The following is a 21,149-nucleotide window of genomic DNA, read 5'->3' on the forward strand; positions in this document are numbered from 1 at the left end:
TGCAGACAAGCTGGCCATGGGGCATGTTACCACCCCACATGCTATTGAAGGGGTACTCAAACAGCGCCTAGACTGCTGGATCAGCAATGCCTGTCTGACCCATTATCAGAACCTACTGTTAAACCCCACCAGAATTTTATTCAAACCGCTGACAACCCTAAATCTGGCAACGCTACTCCCTAACCCAGAATGGGATACCCCTCTGCATGACTGTCAAGAAATTTTGACACAGGTACACGGAATCAGAGCTGATCTCCAGGACCGGCCACTGCCGAATGCAGATGCCACGTGGTATACAGATGGCAGGAGTTTTGTCTGAGAAGGAATCAGATAGGCGGGGGCAGCCATAACCATGGAAACGGAGACCATCTGGGCAGAGCCATTGGCAGCCAGAACATTAGCCCAACAGGCAGAAATGATCACACTGGCCAAAGTGCTAACCATGGGAGAAGGTAAACAAAGACGGCAGGTACGCTTTCACCACTGCTCATAACCACAGAGCCCTTTACAGAGAGAAAGGGCTTCTGACAGGAGAAGAAAAGACTATTAAAAACAAAACAGAAGGGATTAGACTTAGTTTTCCAAAACAGGGAGGGTTATATGCTGCTTTAAATGAAGAACGCTGTTTCTACACTGATCACTCAGGGATAGTCCGAGAATCTATGGCAAAGGTCAGGGAAGGTTTGGCTAAGCAAAAACGAGAACAACAACAACAACAAGGTTGGTTCGAATCCTGGTTCAATCATTCCCCCTGGCTCACTACCTTGTTGTCCACCCTAGCCAGGCCCCTCATAGTCCTCCTCCTTCTCCTCACTTTCAGGATCTGCATTATCAACAAGTTAATAACATTGGTCAAAGACAGAATCAGTACAGATCAGCTAATGATACTTAGGAATACTTACCACTGGACCTTGATACTGAAACCAACCTGGACCCATGATTGGGTCCTTCCTTAGGTTCCTCTGAGAGGGGGAAATATGGAGGCTAAAAAAATTGGAGCAACTCCACTAGGAGTTTAACATTGTCACGAGTATAGCCATTTTAGTTTCGGCAGCTATCTCAGGTCACTGTGACCAGGAACTCAACTCCAAGCTACTCCAGTTACAGGCAAAATCACAAAGCATGCCCTTATCAGAATAAGGAAGCAAGAGCTTGTGAAACCTCTTTACTGGAAATTCTCACACCCCCTCCCTTACTTAAAAATCCCACCTTACCCCTAGACCAGCCCATAAAAACCCAGTTGTAACCCACCTCAGGGTCCAAGTCCCTGCTCTGCTGTGATGGGTATACTTGGACCCAAGCTTGAGCTTGTTAATAAACCCTTGTGTTCTTGCATCAGTGTCAGCTCCTTGGTGGTTTCTCAGATTTGCAATCTTGGGCACAACAGAGCCTGAGGCGGGAACCGATCCCAGGACCCCACGATCACGACCAGAGCCAAAGGCAGACGTTCAACCACTGAGCCACCCAGGTGCCCCAAGAAGGGTTGAATTTTGTAAGTTTCAGCAATCACCCAGGCATACAGCCTTGTGCTTCAAAGGTCAGTGGGCTTGGTGGGGGTAGAGCCTGGAGGGCACTGCACTGATCCTGTAAAGAAAGGAAAATAGCGGAGGCGGGGCAAGATGGCGGAAGAGTAGGGTCCCCAAGTCACCTGTCCCCACCAACTTATCTAGATAACTTTCAAATCATCCTGAAAACCTACGAATTTGTCCTGAGATTTAAAGAGAGAACAGCTGGAATGCTACAGGGAGAAGAGTCCACACTTCTATCAAGGTAGGAAGACAGAAAAAAATAAAGAAATAAAGAAGCATCCAAAAGGGAGGGGCCTCCACAAGGAAACAGGCTAAGACGGGGCGGTGAGAGCCCCCAGGACAGGAAAGCCCAGTCCCAGAGATGCAGGGACTTTACGAATCTTCCCAGAAGGAAATCAAACCAAAGTTAAGAGATACTTAGATAATAATGCACTTATACTTGGTGACTTGAACAGAGCTTTTTACAATCGACAGTTCTTCTAAGCACAACATCTCCAAAGACACAAGAGCTTTCGAGATCAGACGAGATCGGGCGCGTTCAGGGTGGTATGGCCGTAGACAAGACACAAGAGCTTTAAACGATACACTGGACCAGATGGATTTCACAGATATTTACAGAACTTTATATCCAAACGCAAATGAATACACATTCTTCTCAAGCGTACATGGAATGTTCTCCAGAATAGACCACATATTGGGTCACAAATCAGGTCTTAACTGATACCAAAAGAATGGGATTGTCCCCTGCAAATTTTCAGACCTTAATGCTTTGAAAACGAGAACTAAATCACAAGAAGAAGTTTGGAAGGATTTCAAAAACATGAAGGTTAAGGACCATCCTGCTAAAAGATGAAAGGGTCAACCAGGAAATTAAAGAAGAATTAAAAAGATCCATGAATTAAAAAGATTCCTGGAAAATAATGAGAATGAAGATACAACCGTTCAAAATCTTGGGAACCAGCAAAAGCAGTCCTGAGGGGGAAATACATCGCAATACAAGCATCCAACGAAAAACTAGAAAGAACTCAAATACAAAAGCTAACCTTGAACCTAAAGGAGCTAGAGAAAAAACAGCAAATAGATCCTACACCCAACAGAAGAAGAGAATTAATAAAGATTCGAGCAGAACTCAATGAAACAGAGGCCAGAAGAACCGTGGAACAGATCAACAAAACCAAGAGTTGGTTCTTTGAAAGAAGTAACAAGAGATAAACCATTAGCCAGCCATATTAAAAAGAAGAAAAAAAGACTCAAATTAATAAAATCATGGATTAGAAAGGAGAGATCACCACCAACACCAAGGAAATACAAACTATTTTAAAAATTTATTATGAGCAGCTATACGCCAATAAATTAGGCAATCTAGAAGAAATGGACGCATTTCTGGAAAATCACAAACTACCAACACGGAACAGGAAGAAATAGAAAATCTGAACAAGCTGACTACCAGGGAGGAAATTGAAGCATTCATCATAAGCCTCTAAAGACACAAAAGTCCAGGGCCAGATGGCTTCCCAGGGGAATTCAAACGTTAAAGGAAGAAACCATACCTATTCTAGTAAAGCTGTTCGGAAAGATAGGAAGAGATGGAGTACTTCAAACTCGTTATATGAGGCCAGCATCACCTTAATTCCAAAACCAGACAAAGACCCCACCAAAAAGGAGAATTATAGACCAAAACCCATGATGAGCACAGATGCAAAAATTCTCAACAAGATACTAGCCAATAGGATCCTACAATACATTAAGAACATTATTCTCAATGACCCAGTTGGATTTATCCCCAGGATGCAAGGCTGGTTCAACACTTCTAAAGCAATCAATGTGATTGATCTTATCACCAGAGAAAAAACAAGAACCATATGATCCTCTCAATAGATGCAGAGAAAGCATTTGACAAAACACAGCATTCATTCCTGATCAAAACTCTTCAGAGTGTAGGGATAGAGGGAACATTCCTCAGCATCTTAAAAGCCATCTACGAAAAGCCCACAGCAAATATCATTCTCCATGGGGAAACAGTGGGAGCCTTTCCCCTAAGTTCAGGAACACAACAGGGATGTCCACTCTCACCACTGCTATTCAACATACTACTAGAAGTCCTAGCCTCAGCAGTAAGGAACTAAAAGAAATAAAAAGCATTCAAATTGGCAAAGAAGAAATCAAACTCTTCCTCTTTGCAGATGACGTGATTCTGTACATAGAAAACCCAAAGCCTCCACCCCAAGATTGCTAGAACTCATACGGCAATTTGGCAGTGTGGCAGGATACAAAATCAATGCCCAGAAGTCAGTGGCATTTCTCTACACTAACAATGAGACTGAAGAAAGAGAAATGAAGGAGTCAATCCCATTTACAATTGCACCCAAAAGCTTAAGTTACCTAGGAATAAATCTCACCAAAGAGGTAAAGGATCTATACCCTAAAAACTATAGAACACTTCTGAAAGAAATTGAAGAAGACACAAAGAGATGGAAAAATATTTCATGCTCATGGATTGGAAGAATTAATATTGTGAATATGCCCATGCTACCCAGGGAAATTTACACATTCATTGCGATTCCTATCTAAATACCATGGACATTCTTCAGAGAGTTGGAACAAATCATCTTAAGATTTGTGTGGATTCAGACAAGACCCCTAATACCAAGGGAATATTAAAAATGAAAACCAGAGCCGGAGTCATCACAATGCCAGATTTCAGTTTGTACTACAAAGCTGTGGTCATCACGACAGTGTGGTACTGGCACAAAATCAGACACATAGATCAATGGAACAGAATACAGATTCCAGAAGTGGACCCTCAACTTTACAGTCAACTAATATTCGACAAAGGAGGAAAGACTATCCACTGGAAAAAAGACAGTCTCTTCAATAAATGGTGCTGGGAAAATTGGACATCCACATGCAGAAGAATGAAACTAGACCATTCTCTTACACCATACACAAAGATAAACTCAAAATGGATGAAAGATCTAAATGTGAGGCAAAAATCCATCAAAATCCTAGAGGAAAACACAGGAAACACCCTTTTTAAACTTGGCCAGAGCAACTTCTTGCAAGATACATCCATGAAGGCAAGAGAAAGAAAAGCAAAAATTTGGGGGACTTCATCAAGATAAAATGCTTTTGCACAGCAAAAGAAACAGTCAACAAAAGTAAATGACAACCTATAGAATGGGAGAAGATATTTGCAAATGACCTATCAGATAAAGGGCTGGTATCCAAGATCTCTAAAAACTTATTCAAATCAACAGCAAAGAGACAAACAATCCAATCCTGAAATGGGCAATAGACATGAACAGAAATTCACAGAGGAAGGCATGGACATGGCCAACAAGCACATGAGAAAATGATCCACATCCCTGGTCATCAGGGAAATACAAATCAAAACCACAATGAGATACCACCTCACACCAGTGAGAATGGTGAAAATTCACAAGACAAGAACAACAAATGTTGGAGAGGATGTGGAGAAAGGGTAACCCTCTTGCACTGTTTTTGGGAATGTGAACTGGTACAGCCACTCTGGAAAACTGTTTGGAGGTTCCTCAAAGAGTTAAAAATAGATCTGTCTTATAACTCACCAATTGCACTATTGGAGATTTACCTCATAGATACAGATGCAGTGAAACTCTGGGACACCTGCTCCCTGATGTTTATAGCAGCAATGTTCACAATAGCCAACCTGTGGAAGGAGCCTTGGTGTCCATCAAAAGATGAATGGATAAAGAAGATGTGGTGTATGTATACAATGGAATATTCCTCAGCCATTAGAAATAACAAATACCCACCATTTGCTTCAACGTGGATGGACCTGGAGGGTATTATGCTGAGTGAAATAAGTAAATCGAAAAGGGCAAACATTATATGGTCTAATTCATTTGGGGAATATAAAAATTAGTGAAAGGGAATAAAGGGAAAGGAGAGATAATGAGTGAAAATATCAGTGAGTGTGACCAAACATGAGAGACACCTAACTCTGGGAAATGTGCAACTCTGGGTAGTTGAAGTGGAGGTGGGCGGGGGGTTGGGGTGACTGGCTGATGGGCACTGAGGGGAACACTTAGCAGGATGAGTACTAGGTGTTATGCTATATGTTGACAAATTGAACTTCAATAAAATAAATATGCAAAAAAGTAAAAAAGAAAGGAAAACATTTCTGGGGCAGCCATCATGGAAACAGATATCTGAATAATGCCTGAGGCACATAGTAGGGAGATAATTTGCTCTTCTCAGAGTGTGTTGCTGAGAGTCAATGTTCAGGGAGACACCTCTCTAGGAACACAGGCACTGGCCAACACCATGTTCCTCTCCTACCTCTCAGTATAAACCCAGAGCCACCTGTGGGAAGCAGCATAGTACCATTACTGGTTCTCTACATGCTTACACCAAGGCCTATCACCTGCGCTCTAGTGAAACTTCCCTCCTTCACACTCACATGTGCCTCAGTCCCAGTGTGGTGTGCACTTGCCCAAGAAGAGTGGAACAAACACCTGCACATACCATGTCTCTGGATCAGAAAGTTTGCAGGGCCTCACTTCCTGCAAAGGTGATGACAAGGTTCATTTCACAAGCAGAAGACTGCACCCAATTAAAACTCACCACATTCAGGCCAGAACCAATCACTGCCCACAACAGGCAAGGAGAACCTCTATAGACTGGCCCGAAGGAAAGAACTGCCAAAACACAACAGCAGAGTGTATGCAGCACACACCAGAGAAACTCCCTGAAGCACCAGGCCCCAGGAAATACATAACATCTTCATAAGGACATTACTTTTAGAGGCAGGAGACATAACTGGTTTTTCCAAAACACAGAAGAAGGCAAACAGACAAAATATGAAGAGGAATTTATCCCAAATGAAAGCAAAAGATAGGCCACAGCCATAGATCTAAGTAACATGCTGGATGAAGAATTTAAAATAATGATTATAAGGGTACTCACTTGGCTTGAGAAAAAAAATAGAAGACATCAGTGAGACCCTTACCACCGAGATAAGAGTTAACAAAGAAACAATCAGAGATGAAGACTGCAATAAACAATGTTTCATGTTTGATGCATGAACAACAGGCTAGAAGAAGCAGAAGAATGGATTTGTGACCGAGGAAACAAAGTAATGGGAAGTAATGAAGCTGAACAAAATAAGAAAAAGAATAATTATGAACACGAGAATGAACTGAGGGAACTCAATGACTCCATCAACTGTAATAACATTCCTATTATAGGAGTCCCAAAAGAAGACAAAAAAAGGGCGCAGAAAAATTATTTGAAGAAATAATAGATGAAAACTTTCCTTATCTAGGGGAAAGAAACAGATATCCTGAGAATTACCATCAAAATCAACTAAAACAGGACAACACCAAGACATATTGTAATTAAATTGACAAAATATAATGATAAATAAAAATGTAAAAGCAGCAGGACAAAAGAAGTTTTTACTTACTAGGGCAAACCCATATGGCTAGCTAGAGATTTTTCAACAGAATCCTGGCAAGCCAGAGGATGTGGTATAATATATTCAAAGGGATGAATGGGGAAAATCTGCAGCCAAGAATATTTTATCCAAGAAGGTTATCATTCAGAATAGAAGGATATATGTATGTCTTCTTTAGAGAACTGTCTGTTCATGAAATGCTCAATACTATTCAGCATCAGGGAAATACAAATCAAAATGAGATAATCACCTCACACCAGTCAGAATTGCTAAAATTAACAACTCAGGAAACAACAGATATTGGCTAGAATGCAGAGAAAGGGGAACCCTTTTACATTGTTGGTAGGAATGCAAATTGGTGCAGCCACTCTGGAAAACAGTACAGAAGTTCCTCAAAAAGTTAAAAGTAAAACTACCCTATGATCCAGTGATTACACTACTAGGTATTTACTCAACGGATGGAAAAACACTAATTAAAGGGAAACATGCACCCCGATGTTTATAGCAGCATTATCTATAATAACCAAGTTATGGAAAGAGCCTAGATGTTCATCGACAGATGAATGGATAAATAATTCTACTTTACGGTATTCTGTATTATTCGGCAATCAAAAAGAATGAAACCTTGCCTTTTTCAGTGACATAGATGGAACTAGAAGGTATTATGCTAAGTGAAATAAGTCAGTCAGAGAAAGACAAATACCGTATGATTTCACTCATATGTGGGATTTAAAAAGCAAAAGATATGAACACAGGGGAAGGGAAGGAAAAAATAAAATAAGATGAAAACAGAGAGGGAGGGAAACCATGAGCGACTCTTAACTATAGGAAACAAACTAAGGGTTGGTGGAAGGGAGGTGGCTGGAGGGATGGGGTAATTAGGTGATGGGGTAATAGGGTAATGGGAATTAGGGAGGGCACTTGAAGTAATGGGTACTGGGTGTTACAAGCAACTAGTAAATCACCAAATTCCACCTCTGAGACTAATAATACAGTATGTTACTTAAATTACATTTAAATTAAAATAAAAAATTAAATGCAAAAAAACTTTTAAAAAATAAAATGAGAGATAAAGAGCTTCCCAGACAAAAATTAAAGGAGTTCATGACCACTAAACTAACCCTGTAAGAAATATTAAAGGGGACACTCTGAATGCAAAGGAGAAACCAAAAATGACAGTGTAAAGGCAGGAAACACAAAAACAGTAAAAATGAATATTTCTGTAAAAAATCATTGAAGGAACTGACACACACAGAAATGATATAAAATATAATAACACTTACCTGAAATGTTTGGAGGAGAGAAGAAATTAATGGGTTCAAACTTGAATGACCATTACCTTAACATAGACTGCTATTTCCAGAAAAGGTTATATACAACATAATGGTAACAACATATCAGAAACCATTAATAAACTTGCAAAGAATCAAGAGAAAAAAATCCAAAAATATAACTAAATAGAAGCAGCAAAACATGAAAAAGATAAAGACAAAAAAGGATCAGAGAACATCTCCAGAAACAACAAAAGAAATAATATAATGACAATAAACACATATCTATCAATAATTACTTTGGATGTCAGTGGACTAAAGACTCCAATCTAAAGATATAGGGTGCCAGAATGGATTAAAAAAAACCCAAGACCCATCTATATGCTGCCTATAAGAGATTCATTTTAGATATAAAGACATCTATAGATTGAAAGGGAGGGGATGGAGAAACGTTTATCATAAAATTTAATACCAAAAGGAACCAGGGGTAGAAATACTTCTATTGGACAAACTAGACTTCAAAACAAAGACTATAACAAGAAACGAAGAAGGGCAGTATATCATAATAAAGGGGGGAATCCAAAAAATATATGTAACAACTTTAAATATTAAGCACCCAAGACAGAAGCATCCAAATGTATAAAACAATAACAAAAATAAGGAACTAATTGACAAAAATACAGTAATAATAGGGAATTAACACCCACTTAAACCAATGGAGAGATCATCTAAATAGAAAAATGAACAAGGAAGCAATGGATCTGAAGGACACACTAGACCAGATGGCCATAACAGATATATTCAAAACATTCCATCATTAAACAGCAGAATACACATTATTTTCAAGTACACATAGAACATTCTCTGGGATATATCACATATTAGATTGCAAATAAGGCCTCAACAAATACAGAAAGACTGAAGTCTTTTACCATGCAATTTTTCGGACCACAATGCTATGAAACTAGAAGTCAACCATAAGAAAAAATCTGGAAAGACCACAAATACATGGAGGCTAATCAATATGCTAATAAACAATGAATGGGTTAACCAGGAAATCAAAGGATAAATTTTTAAAAATACATGGTAACAAATGAAAATTAAAAACATGATAATCTGACAGCTTTGGGATGCAGCAAAAGTGGTCCTAGGAGGTACCTAAGAGATCCTAAGAGGGTCTATAACAATACAGGCCTACCACAAAAAACAACCAAAATCTCAAATAAACAACCTAACTTTGCACCTAAAAGAATTAGAAAAAGAACAAAAAACAAAGCCTAAAGCCAGTAGAAGGAAGGATATAATAATGTTTAGAGTGGAAATAAATGATATAGAGACAAAACAACAAAAAGAACAATAACAAACAGTTGAACAGATGAATGAAACCAGGGGATGGTTCTTTGAAAAATTAGCAAAAGTGATAAATCTCTATTCAGACATATCAGAAATAAAAGACAAAAGAACCAAGTATTTAAAAATCACAAAGGAGAGAGAAAAAATAACAACACCACAGAAATACAAATAAATATAGGAAAATATTATGAAAAACTATATGCCAACAAATTGGACAACCTGGAAGAGCTAGATACATTTCTAGAAACATATAAATTATAAAAACTGTAAAAGGAAGAAATAGAAAATTTAAACAGACTGATAACAAAAGAAATTGTATCAGTAATCAAAAGACATCTAACAGAGTGCTCCTGGATGGCTCAGTTGGGAAAGCATGCAACTCTAGATCTCAGGGTTGAAAGTTAGAGCAGCACGTTGGGTGTAGAGATTACTTAAAAATAAAACCTTGAAAGAAAGAAAAAACTCCCAAAAAATAAAATCTGAGGACCAAATTGCCTCATAGGCAAAGGCAAATTCTACCAAACATGTAAAGAAGAGTCTATATCTACTCTTCTGGGGCAGCCCGGGTGGCCCAGCAGTTTGGCGCCGCCTTCAGCCCAGGGCCTGATCCTGGAGACCCGGGATCGAGTCCCACATTGGGCTCCCTGCATGGAGCCTGCTTCTCCCTCTGCCTGTGTCTCTGCCTCTCTCTCTTTCTCTCTCTCTCTCTCTCTAATAAATAAATAAATAAAATCTTTAAAAAAATATCTACTCTTCTGAAACTATTCCAGAAACTAGGAAAGGAAGGAACTTCTCCATTTATTCTATAAGGCCATTATTACCCTGATACCAAGCCAGATAAAGACACCGCTTAGAAAGAAAACTACAGGCCAGTATCCATGATGAACACAAATGCATAAATTCTCAATAAAATGCTAGCAAACTAAATCCAGTAATACATTAAAAAAAATCATTCACCACAAGCAATTGGGATTTATTCCTGGGTTGCAAGGGTGGTTAAATATTCACAAAGCAATCAGCGTGATACATCACATTAATGAAATAAATGATAAGAGCCACATGATCATTTCATTAAATGAAGAAAAAGCATTTGACAAAGTACACCATCCATTCACAATAAAGACCCTCAGCAAAGTTGAGTTTGAGAGAACATACCTCAAAATAATAAACAGCATATGTGAAAAATCCACAGCTAATATCCTCATTGTGGAAAAACAGAATTTTTCCTCTACAGTCAGGAACAAGATAGGGATGTCCACTCTCACTGCTGTTATTTAACATACTACTGGAAGACCTAGCCTCAGCAATCAGACAACAAAGAGCAATAAAAAAGCATCCAAATCAGTAATGAAGCAGTAAAACTTCCACTACTTGCAGATTTCATGATACTACACATTAAAAACCCAAAAGTTTCCACCAAAAAACTTCTGGAACTGATAAACAAATTTGGTGAACTCATAGGATTCAAAATCAAGGTACAGAAATCTGTTGCATTTCTATATGCCAATAATGAAACAGTATAAAGAGAAATTAAGGAATTAATACCATTTACAATTACACAAAAACAATAAAATATTTAGAATAAATCTAACCAAAGTGGTGAAGTACTTTACTCTTAAAACTATAGAGAAATTGAAGATGACACAAAGAAATGTAAATACATTCTATGCTCATGTATTGGAAGAATAAATATTGTTAAAGAGTCTCTACTACCCAAAGCAATCTAAATATTATATGCAATTCCTATCAAAATTCCATGAGCATTTTTTCACAGAGCTAGAAAAATCAATCCTAAAATTTGTATGAAACCACGACAGACCCCAAATAGCCAAAGCAACCTTGAAAAAGAAAAGCAGGGCTGGAGGCATCACTATTCCTGACATCAAGTTATATTACAAAGCTGCTGTAATTCAAACAGTATGGTACTGGTACAGAAATAGACACACAGTTCAATAGATTAAACTAGAAAGCCCAAAAATGAGCCCACAACTATATGGGCAGTTAATCTTCAACAAAGTAGAAAAGAATATACAATGACATAAAGAATGTCTCTTCCAAAAATGGTGTCGGGAAAATGGATAGTAACATGTCAAAAATGAAACTGGGCCACTTTCTTAAACCATACACAAAAATAAATTCAAAATGAATTAAAGACCTTAATGTGAGATCTAAAACCATAAAAATCCTTGAATCCAGAGCAAATCTATATTGGCTGTAGCAACTTCTTTCCAGATATATTTCTTCAGACAAGGAAAGCAAAAGGACAAATAGACTATTAGAACATCATCAAAATAAAAAGCTCCTGCACAGCAAAGCAAATAATCAACAAAACTAAAAGGCAACCTGCTGAATGGGGTAAAATATTTGCAAATAACAACTGATAAAGGGCTAGTTTCTAAAATATATAGAGAACTTATAAAACACAACACTCAAAAAAAAATCCAACTAAAAATGGGCAGAAGACATGAATAGGCATTTTTCCAAAGAAAACATCGAGATGACCAACAGATACATGAGAAGATGCTTATTGTCACCTATTATGAGAGAAATGCAAATCAAGACTACAATGAGATATCATTTCATACCATTCGGATAGGCTAAATTCAACAACACAACAACAAATGTCAGCAAGGATGTGAAGAATGAGGAACCCTCTTAAACTATTGGCAGGAAAGCAAACTGGTGCAGCCAATCTGGAAAACAGTATGGAGGTTCTTCAAAAGTTAAAAATAAGGGGCACTTGGGTGGTTCATTTGGTAAAGCATCAGAATCTTTCTTTTGGCTTAGGTCATGATCTCAGGGTTGTGAGATCATACCTCATGTTGGTCTCTGAGTTTGGCATGGAGCCAGCTGAAGATTCTCTATCCCTCCCTCTGTCCCTCCCTCTCTCCCAAATTAATTAATGACGTTAAAAACAGAACTACCCTAGGATCTTGCAATTGAGCATGGATCTCACAACTGAGAGATCATGACCTGAGACAAAACCAAGAGTCAGATGCTAACTATGCCACACAGGTGCTGTTTGTTGTGAGATTTTTGATTACTGATTCAATTTCTTTGATCTAGTGTTTGAATTTTCTATTTCTTCCTGTTTCAGTTTTGGTAGTTTATATGTTTCTAGCAATTTATTTATTTCTTTCAGGTTGTCAATTTGCATATAATTTTCCATCATATTCTCTTATAATTGTATTTCTGTGGTGTTGGTTGTTATTTCTCCTCTCTTTTTGTGATTTTATTTATTTGGGTCCTTTCTCCTTTCTTTTTGATAAGTCTGGATAGACTTTTATCAATTTTATTAATTAGTTTAAAGAATCAGTTCCTGGTTTCATTGATCTATCCTATTGTTTTTTTCAGGTTTGTTTGGTTTGGTTTGGTCTTTCATTGTTGTTATCTTCTATACAATTTATTTTTGCTCTAATATTTATTATTTCATTTCTTCTGTTGGCTTTAGGTTTAATTTCTTTTTCCTTATATGTAATGTTAGGTTGTTTATTTGAGATTCTTTGTTTTGTTTTGTTTTGTTTTTGAGACAGGCCTCTACTGCTATATACTTCCCCTTTATGAGTACTTTTGCTGCACCACAAAGTTTTTGGAGCGTTGTGGTTTCATTTTTATTTGTTTCCCTGTGCTTTTTAAAAATTTCTTCTTTGATATCCTGATGATCCACTCGTTCTTTAGTAGCATGTTGTTTAACTTCCATGTATTTGTGGCCTTTCCAAATTTTTTCTTGTGGTTGACTTCAAGTTTCATAGAACCATGATAAAAAATATGTATGGTATTGTCTCATTTTTTTCTAAAATTTGAAGCCTTATTTGTGATCTAGTATGTGGTCTATTCTGGAGAATATACCATGTGCATTTGGAAAGAATTTGTATTCTGCAGCTTTATGATGAAATGTTCTGAATATATCTGTGAAGTCCATTTGGTCCAGTGTGTCATTCAAAGCCATTGTTTCCCTGTTGATTTTCTTCTTAGATGATCTGTTCATTGCTGTAGGTGGGGTATTAAAGTACCCTATTATTATTGCGTTATTATCAGTAAGTTCCTTTATATTTGTTACTGTTTAATATATTTGGATGCACCCAAGTTGGAGGCATAAATATTTAGTTTTTAGATCTTCTTGTTGGATAGTCCCCTTTATTGTGATATAGTGCTCTTCTTCATCTCTTGTTACAGTCTTTGTTTTAAAGTCTAGATGTCTGATACAAGTATTGCTCCTCTAGTTTTCTTTTGATATCCATTTGCATGATAAATGTTTCTCCATCCCCTCTTTCAATCTGCAGGTGACTTTAGGCCTAAAATGAGTGTAGGCAGAATATATATATATATATATATATATATATATATATATATATATAGTTTTTTTTTCCATTCTCACACCCTATGTCTTTTGATTGAAGGTTTAGTCCATTTACATTCAGAGTTATTATTTTTTTAAATTTTTATTTATTTATGATAGTCACACAGGGAGAGAGAGAGAGAGAGAGAGAGGCAGAGACACAGGCAGAGGGAGAAGCAGGCTCCATGCACCGGGAGCCGGACGTGGGATTTGATCCCAGGTCTCCAGGATCGTGCCCTGGGCCAAAGGCAGGCGCCAAACCGCTGCGCCACCCAGGGATCCCCTCAGAATTATTATTGATAGATATGTGTTATTGCCATTTCTCTGGAGATTTTCTCTGATTATTTACTTTCTTTTCACTTTTGGTCTTTTCTTCACACTCAAAGTGTCCCCTTTAATATTTCTTGCAGGGTTGGTTTAGTGGTCATAGTCTCCTTTAGTTGTTGTTTGAGAACTATTTATCTCTCCTTCTATTCTGAATGATAACATTGCTGTATAGAGCATTCTTGGCTGCAGATTTTTTTTTTCATTCAACACTTTGAATATATCATACTCTCTGGCTTGCCAAATTTCTGCGGAGAGATCTGCAGCTTAGATGAGTCTTCCTTTTTACGTTACAGATTTCTTTTGTCTTTCTGCCTTTAGGAGTTTTTTCTGTATTACTATATTTTTTCAAATTTAATTACAATGTCTGTTGATATTGGTCTACTTTTGTTTATTTTAATGGGTATTTTCTGTGCTTCTTGGATTTGAATGTCTGTCTCTTTCCCTAGTTTGGGGAAGTATTCAGCTATAATTTCCTCAAATAAATTTTTCATCCTCTTTTTCTTTCTCTTCTCCTTTTCCTTCTTATGATATAAATTCTTTTATGGTTGATGGCATCACTGATTTCTGTAATCTATTCTCATGTTCCATAATTATTCTTTCTCTCTTTTGTTCAGCTTCATTATTTTCCAATATTCTATCTTCTATATCATATATTTGTCCCTCTGCTTCTTCTATCATTGTGTTCATTACATCCAGTCTGTTTCAAATCTCAATTATTGTGGTTTTTTTTTTCATTTCTGGCTTATTCTTTGTTAACTCTTTTATCTCTGCCTTAAGGGCTTCCCTTAAGTTTTCCATTTTTTCTCAATTCCAGAGAGTATCCTTGTGGTTCTTTAAATTCTCCATCAGGCATGTTAGTTTTTTAATTAATTAATTTTACTTTTTTAATTTAAATTCAATTTGCCAACATATTGTATAACACCCAGTGCTCATCCCATCAAGTGCCCTCCTCAATGCCCATCACCCAGCTACTCCATTCCCCCACCCACCTTCCATTCTGCAACCCTTTGTTTCCCAGAGTTAGGAGTCTCTCATGGTTTGTCTCCCTCTCTAATTTTCCTACTCAGTTCCAGGCATGTTAGTTATATCTGTTTTGATTAGATCTCTGGCCATGATCCTATCTTGTTTCATTTGGGATAAATTCTCTCATCTTGGTATTTTTGTTTAAGTTACTGTCTTCTCTGTGCTATAAAATCCTGGTTTGTTTCTTATTTCTGAGAATAATGGCTTTATGAAGAAGAGGCCATATAGTGTCCATGGCCTGGAACTTCAGAGTGTCTCTTTTGTGTACTGCGTTCACTCTGCTGATGTGTTTTGGTTGCTCTATTCTTCAGGACAGTCCTCTGCAGAGACTTTCCTTGCCTGCTTATGGCAGAGTTTGGACATTAGACAGAATGCAGTGAGGTTTATCTAGGTGTGCACAGATCTGGGTGTTAAATGATACCTAATACTTCTTCTAGCACTGAAGTCTTGCATATATCTCCATTTGGGAGATATGGTGTGGTTGGGGGTTTCTGCTGGTCTTCTGGGTAAGGGTCCTACTCACTGGGAGTTACTCAAGCTTGACCAAGAAGGGCAGTACTGGCAGAATGCATGGGTATGAGACTTGGTGTAAGCAGGTTAGGCAGCCAGTGTCAGTTCTGTGCTCTGTGTAGACACTACTGCAGTGGTTCTGTGCTTATGCTGAGGTAGGGCAATGGCAACAGCCAGTTCCTTTGTCCCAGCAGAGGTGTTTATTTGCTTGTTGCTTTCAGGAAATCACTTCCAGAGGAGAAAATAATTTCCTCCTGTGCATTCCAGGTGTTTTTCAGATTGCTGTCTTCATGTTGTCTGTCTCTAGGTTTTTTCCTGACTTCTCTCTAGGAGCATCTCAGTGCCTTCCAGGCTCTATTCCATCCATGCCTGCCGACATTTAAAACTACAAACTTTAAGAATGTGATATGGGGGCAGGAAGACCTACACTGGTCTTCTTGGAAGGGTCTTCTTGTGCTGGAACTAATGCAGATTTACTCAAGACAGGCAGTTGCACCAGAACACAGGGGCATGGGACTTGGAGCAAGCATGCTAGGCAGCATGTGTTGGGCCAAATTGCCCTTGGCAGGTGGCTCTGTGCCTATATGAAGGGGCAGGGGAGGGATATGGCACCTGCTGGCTCTTTTATCACCAAAGAGGCATCTCTATGAACACCATCTCTTACAGATGTGCTCCAAGAAGAGCAATCTCCCCCCTGAATGCCTTAGTTGCCTGTTGACCTTTAAAACTCCAGTCTTTAAGCCCTGCTTATTACAAAAACTCATGAAAATCAGCTCTTATCATTTTTCCAGCTCATGGCTTTGAAGACATGTTCTCCCTTTCATTACCCTCTGTGCTCCACTTTCATGTGTCTTTTCTTGTGACCAGGGCTCCCTCCCCTCTGCAGCACACACAATCCATTTCTCCCCTAAACTATGTCTCTATATTTCTTGACTTCCTCAGTGTGGCTCTTCTCTTCCTCTATTTGTGGAATGTGTTTTGTCCATTCATAGGCTGATCTCTTAAGTATTCAGAATGATCCAAATGTTATCTATTTTTGTTCAGTGGACAAGAGGAGTCCTGGGTCCACCTACTATGCTACAATTTTAGATGTCCTTTCTAGGTACCCTTTTTAAATACCTTTCCAGCACACATTAAAAACTGCTACTAACACGTAAGACACTGCATTACAAAAATAAGTTTACTTGTATCTCGATCATAATAGCCTTTTTTTTTTAAAAAAAAATAGCATCCATTTGTTCATGAGAGACACACAGAGAGAGGCAGAGACATAGTTAGAGGGAAAGGCAGGATCCCCATGGGGAGCCTGATGTGGGACTCAATCCCAGAACCCCAGGATCATGCCCTGAGTAGAAAGCAGACATTCAACCACCGAGCCACACAGGCATCCCAATAGCCTATCTTTTTAAAAGTAGGAACATGTATTATTTCTCACTACATCCATAACTTGTAAAATTGTCTCTTCACCAACTAGGCTGCCAGTAAGCATTTATCCAATAAATAAATGGATGGAAATCAATGTGATCCAGATTCTGTCCATCCTACGTTTCAGTATTACGAACTCAGTATATGACTGGAGTTAAAATTTAGTCTGTAATAAGAGGACAATATCCTTATCAATAGCTGAGGTTAAGGATCAATTTGTGGTCTGGGACAGGTCACTCTCTAGCCATGATTAGATGCTCAGACTATAGCCAAGGTTAACTTCATATCTAGATTAGAAGATCAATCTGTATCCAGGTTTAAGTCCAGGATAAGGTTCCATGTGTGACCAGTATAACGATGTCTGGTAAAAGTAAAGACCTAAGTTATGTACCCTATTCTGAGATTGAAAATGAGTATTTCATAGAGATAAACTCAGACTGTTAAAAAATAATAACAATTAAATAAATAGACTCAGGCTGTGATTAATATTCTTGTTTAAGCTCTCTAAGAGCAATGAAAAAAAAAAAAGAGACAAGCCAGAGGGCTGAAGCAGAGGTACTACATATCCTTTGTCCCTTCAGCTAAGTGTTTTCACTCACCAGGTGCAGCGGCTAGTGGCCAACCAGTGCTAGATTCTAGCACTCCATGGGCATGCACAGAATAGGGGCGGCTGGCATTATTCTTGAACACCACAGTTAGGATATCACCAATCTCTCCTCTGAGAAGTGGACCTAATATATGCAAAAAAAAGAGGAAAGTCTTTTGTGGGGTAGTGGGAGAAGGATACTAATGGCATTAAAGAAAAGGACATTCATAGGAGCTCCCTTTTTTAAATTCAGAGGCTCTTAAACTGATACTGGTACCTACAGGATGAGGGTACTTCAACAAGAAGATTGTGCTTCTAATTATCATTATTTTTTCACACCAAATCTATTGTTTATCTATCTACCTACCTATCTATCATTTATCTAATATCACAAGGATATCTCAGGAATCTGTGGAATCACTGTCAGTAAGGACTGAGAGTTTCACACAGAGTTAAAAAAAAATAAAAACAGGCTCTCTGCAAGGGCCAATAGGTTTCTTCTGTGTGAGAAAAGAGTGAAGAAACTCATTGGCCCCTACAAAATGAAGAAACTGCATCAATAATTAAACTGGGGTACAAAGGTAATAATGATTCCTTGTAGTTTATTTCTTACTCTTTCATGTTCCTGAGTTCCCCTGACTTCAGTACTTTTAAAAAATCTATCACTGTCAGAGATCCCTAGAGAGATCCTGGAAAAAATATGGTTCACATTGCAGCAGAATTTATAAATCCTCCCCCACTTTGATTGCTTATTTTATGACTGATTTTTTTTAGATTACTATAGTTCTATTATATAAGGAAAAACTAATAGAAATAAAAATGCCTTCTTGATATTACATTGCCTTTCTAAGAACAACATAAATCTCTAGATTCCAGGAGGAACTCACTTACCTAATATTCCCAGGTGTTCCTCGGGTCCAGTTCTTGGCCGAGGGATCTTGAATGTACCATCAGTGTATTCTCTGAATACAGCTTTCTTGTATCTGGAACCAAGGAGCCCATTCTGGTTGCTCAGGAAAATGTGACCATAACTAGAGGAATCCAAATAGTGGTATCAGCATCTGATCCTTGACCCCTCATTTTCAGGTATGAGAAAGCTAAGTCAGACCAAACATCATATCACAGACAGAAGAAAAAGAAGACATATTCCTTCTAATGTCAGATTTCCCACCATATTAGCTATATAACCACAATAAAGATGCCAGATTTAAATATCTACTTATGTAATTAATATGACCAGAACACTGGAATAAGAATCAGAAGCCCTGATCTTTAACTCTAGTCTTAGTGATGTCTCAGATGGAATTAGTTTGACAAAAGGACATGGTATAGGGTAAAAGGAGAGCACTAACTGCTGCTGCTGATGGAGAGTAAGGAATGGGAAGAGGTAAGGAGGAAATGGAATTTTACAAATTCTTCCTTGGAGATGATTTCTTGTTTACAAAAACCCTTATTATTTATTTTATTATTTGACATCTCCAACAGGCTAATTAGTTAGGTAGAGGGAGAATCAGTGGCCCAGAAGTGACAACTTATCTTCATTGATACTGTCAGCTGGAAAGGGAACTAGCACTTGGATGCAACTCTGCTGCTTTTTCCTTATTTCCTTCTAATCAAGTTATTTCAAGTGTACAACATCACTTTAAAGATAAATAAACTAAGTCCCAGGGAAGAAAATTCACTTTCTCTAGGTTTCAGAACAAGTTCGCAAGAAGACTTCAACATCAACAACCAACATAAAAGACAAGAATTGCTAAAGAGTTGTAAGAATACCAAAAATAAATTGTAGTGGAAGTTGCTAAACTGTTCTTAAGTTTCCATTCTCCTTCTCTCTTGGTAGTAATATAATCATGTAGATTTTAGCTGAGTGCATGGCCACTTAACTGTGGATTGTAGATTATATTTTCCAGGCTTTATTTTTTCTTAGAGTAGACATACAATGTTACATTAGCTTCATGTGTAAAACATAGTGATTTGATAAATGTATACATTTGTGCTATGTTCACCACAAGTATAGCTACCATCTTCCCCAATACATCTCTATTACAAAATCATTGACTTTATTCCTTATGCTGTGCCTTTTATTCCATGACTTATTTATTGCATAGCTGGAAGCTTGTATATCCTACTACCCTTCATTCATTTTGCCTAACCCTCAACCCCCTCCAAGTCTCAGGCTTTCTTGCAGCTAGGCATGGACACGTTAATAAGTTTAGGATAATGGGTTATGAAAGAAAGTGGTTTTTTTAGGTTATGACTTTACAGATACTGCTGCTTGCCCTGGACTGATTTTCTCTTTTGTAATTGCTGGGAATGACTAGAATAGGCATCTTAGTTTCAGAGATGGAAAAAAGTATTATGAGTGATTAGTTTACCTACTATCCCTGGGCTGCTCATATATATACTATTATTTGAGCAAGAAATAAAATTCTAACTCACTCAAGCTACTCTATTTTTTTCTGCTATACAGATTAGCCTATACATTGGTGACATTTTTCAAGTGACAGGTAAGCTTGGGTGTTTAGGCCTTTGAGTAAGACCTCTGTAAAATTTAAGTTCTGCTGTAGGTGCTACTGGCAACCAGAGGAAAAGAGGCAAAGATAAAGACCATGAAGATGTGGGTAAGGTCTTTTACTTCAGACCCACAGTACAACAATATAGAAGAATCACCGAGTTCCAGCTTATCTGCATTCCAGCACCTGTTTCAGATTTGCTGGTATCTTATTAGGTTACTTTAGATAAGTGTTTCCTTTTCTCAGTATTTCAGTATCTTCCTTATCCATGAAATGGTCCAGAGTCTCTGAATTTTCTTTAAGCCTTACCTGTCCTTCTCAGACTGGTTGTGCCATTCCAGTTCCCAGCTCCTGTCAGGGCAATAGTCCCACTCTACCTCTTCTGCCATGATGTAGTAGATTCTTGCAGCCTGGTATCGTTGGTGATGGTTGGCTTGGTTGCCAGGACACTGGGAGACATTATAGACTGCCTTCATCCCTGATTCTCTATGGCTGCCTGCCTGGCAGTAAATCTCAAACATCCCTGAGGAAGGAATAGAGAGAAAAAACTGAATCTGAATATCCCTGTGTAGCATCTGGAGGATTTCCTGTATCTTTCTCAGCATACTGCATAGAGTGGATAATTTCAGATAAAGATCTTTTATGCATTGGATAAAAAATGATTACAAGTTTATTGAGAGCAGTGAGCACAGAAGTTAACAGCTCTGGCTCCAAACCTACATTGTTTGGGTTTAAAACTAGACTCTTGCCACTAGGATGGCCAACCCTTCCCTATTAACCTAGGACTTTCCTAGTTTTAGCACTGAAAATCCCATATCCCTGTGGAAACTGCTCAG

At 38.1% G+C, this 21,149-nt stretch overlaps 1 protein-coding gene across 5 annotated transcripts in view; it reads right to left on the reverse strand.

The window, feature by feature from the left end:
- Nucleotides 1-21,149, reverse strand: part of HEPH (hephaestin) — a 107,409-nt gene that overhangs the window by 19,076 nt on the left and 67,184 nt on the right. For all 5 annotated transcript variants that reach the window (XR_013374369.1, XM_077887370.1, XM_077887369.1 and 2 more), the window contains exons 13-15: nucleotides 20,623-20,836; nucleotides 18,692-18,831; nucleotides 17,814-17,945 (exon numbers count right to left, since the gene is read on the reverse strand). Coding sequence is in view for 4 of the 5 variants with exons in the window: in XM_077887370.1 (XP_077743496.1) it covers nucleotides 17,814-17,945; nucleotides 18,692-18,831; nucleotides 20,623-20,836 (486 nt within the window). In the remaining variant the exon portion in view is untranslated. The remainder of the gene's footprint in view (nucleotides 1-17,813; nucleotides 17,946-18,691; nucleotides 18,832-20,622; nucleotides 20,837-21,149) is intronic.

This window comes from Canis aureus, chromosome X (genome assembly GCF_053574225.1).
Source record: "Canis aureus isolate CA01 chromosome X, VMU_Caureus_v.1.0, whole genome shotgun sequence".
Taxonomy (NCBI): Eukaryota; Metazoa; Chordata; class Mammalia; order Carnivora; family Canidae; genus Canis; species Canis aureus.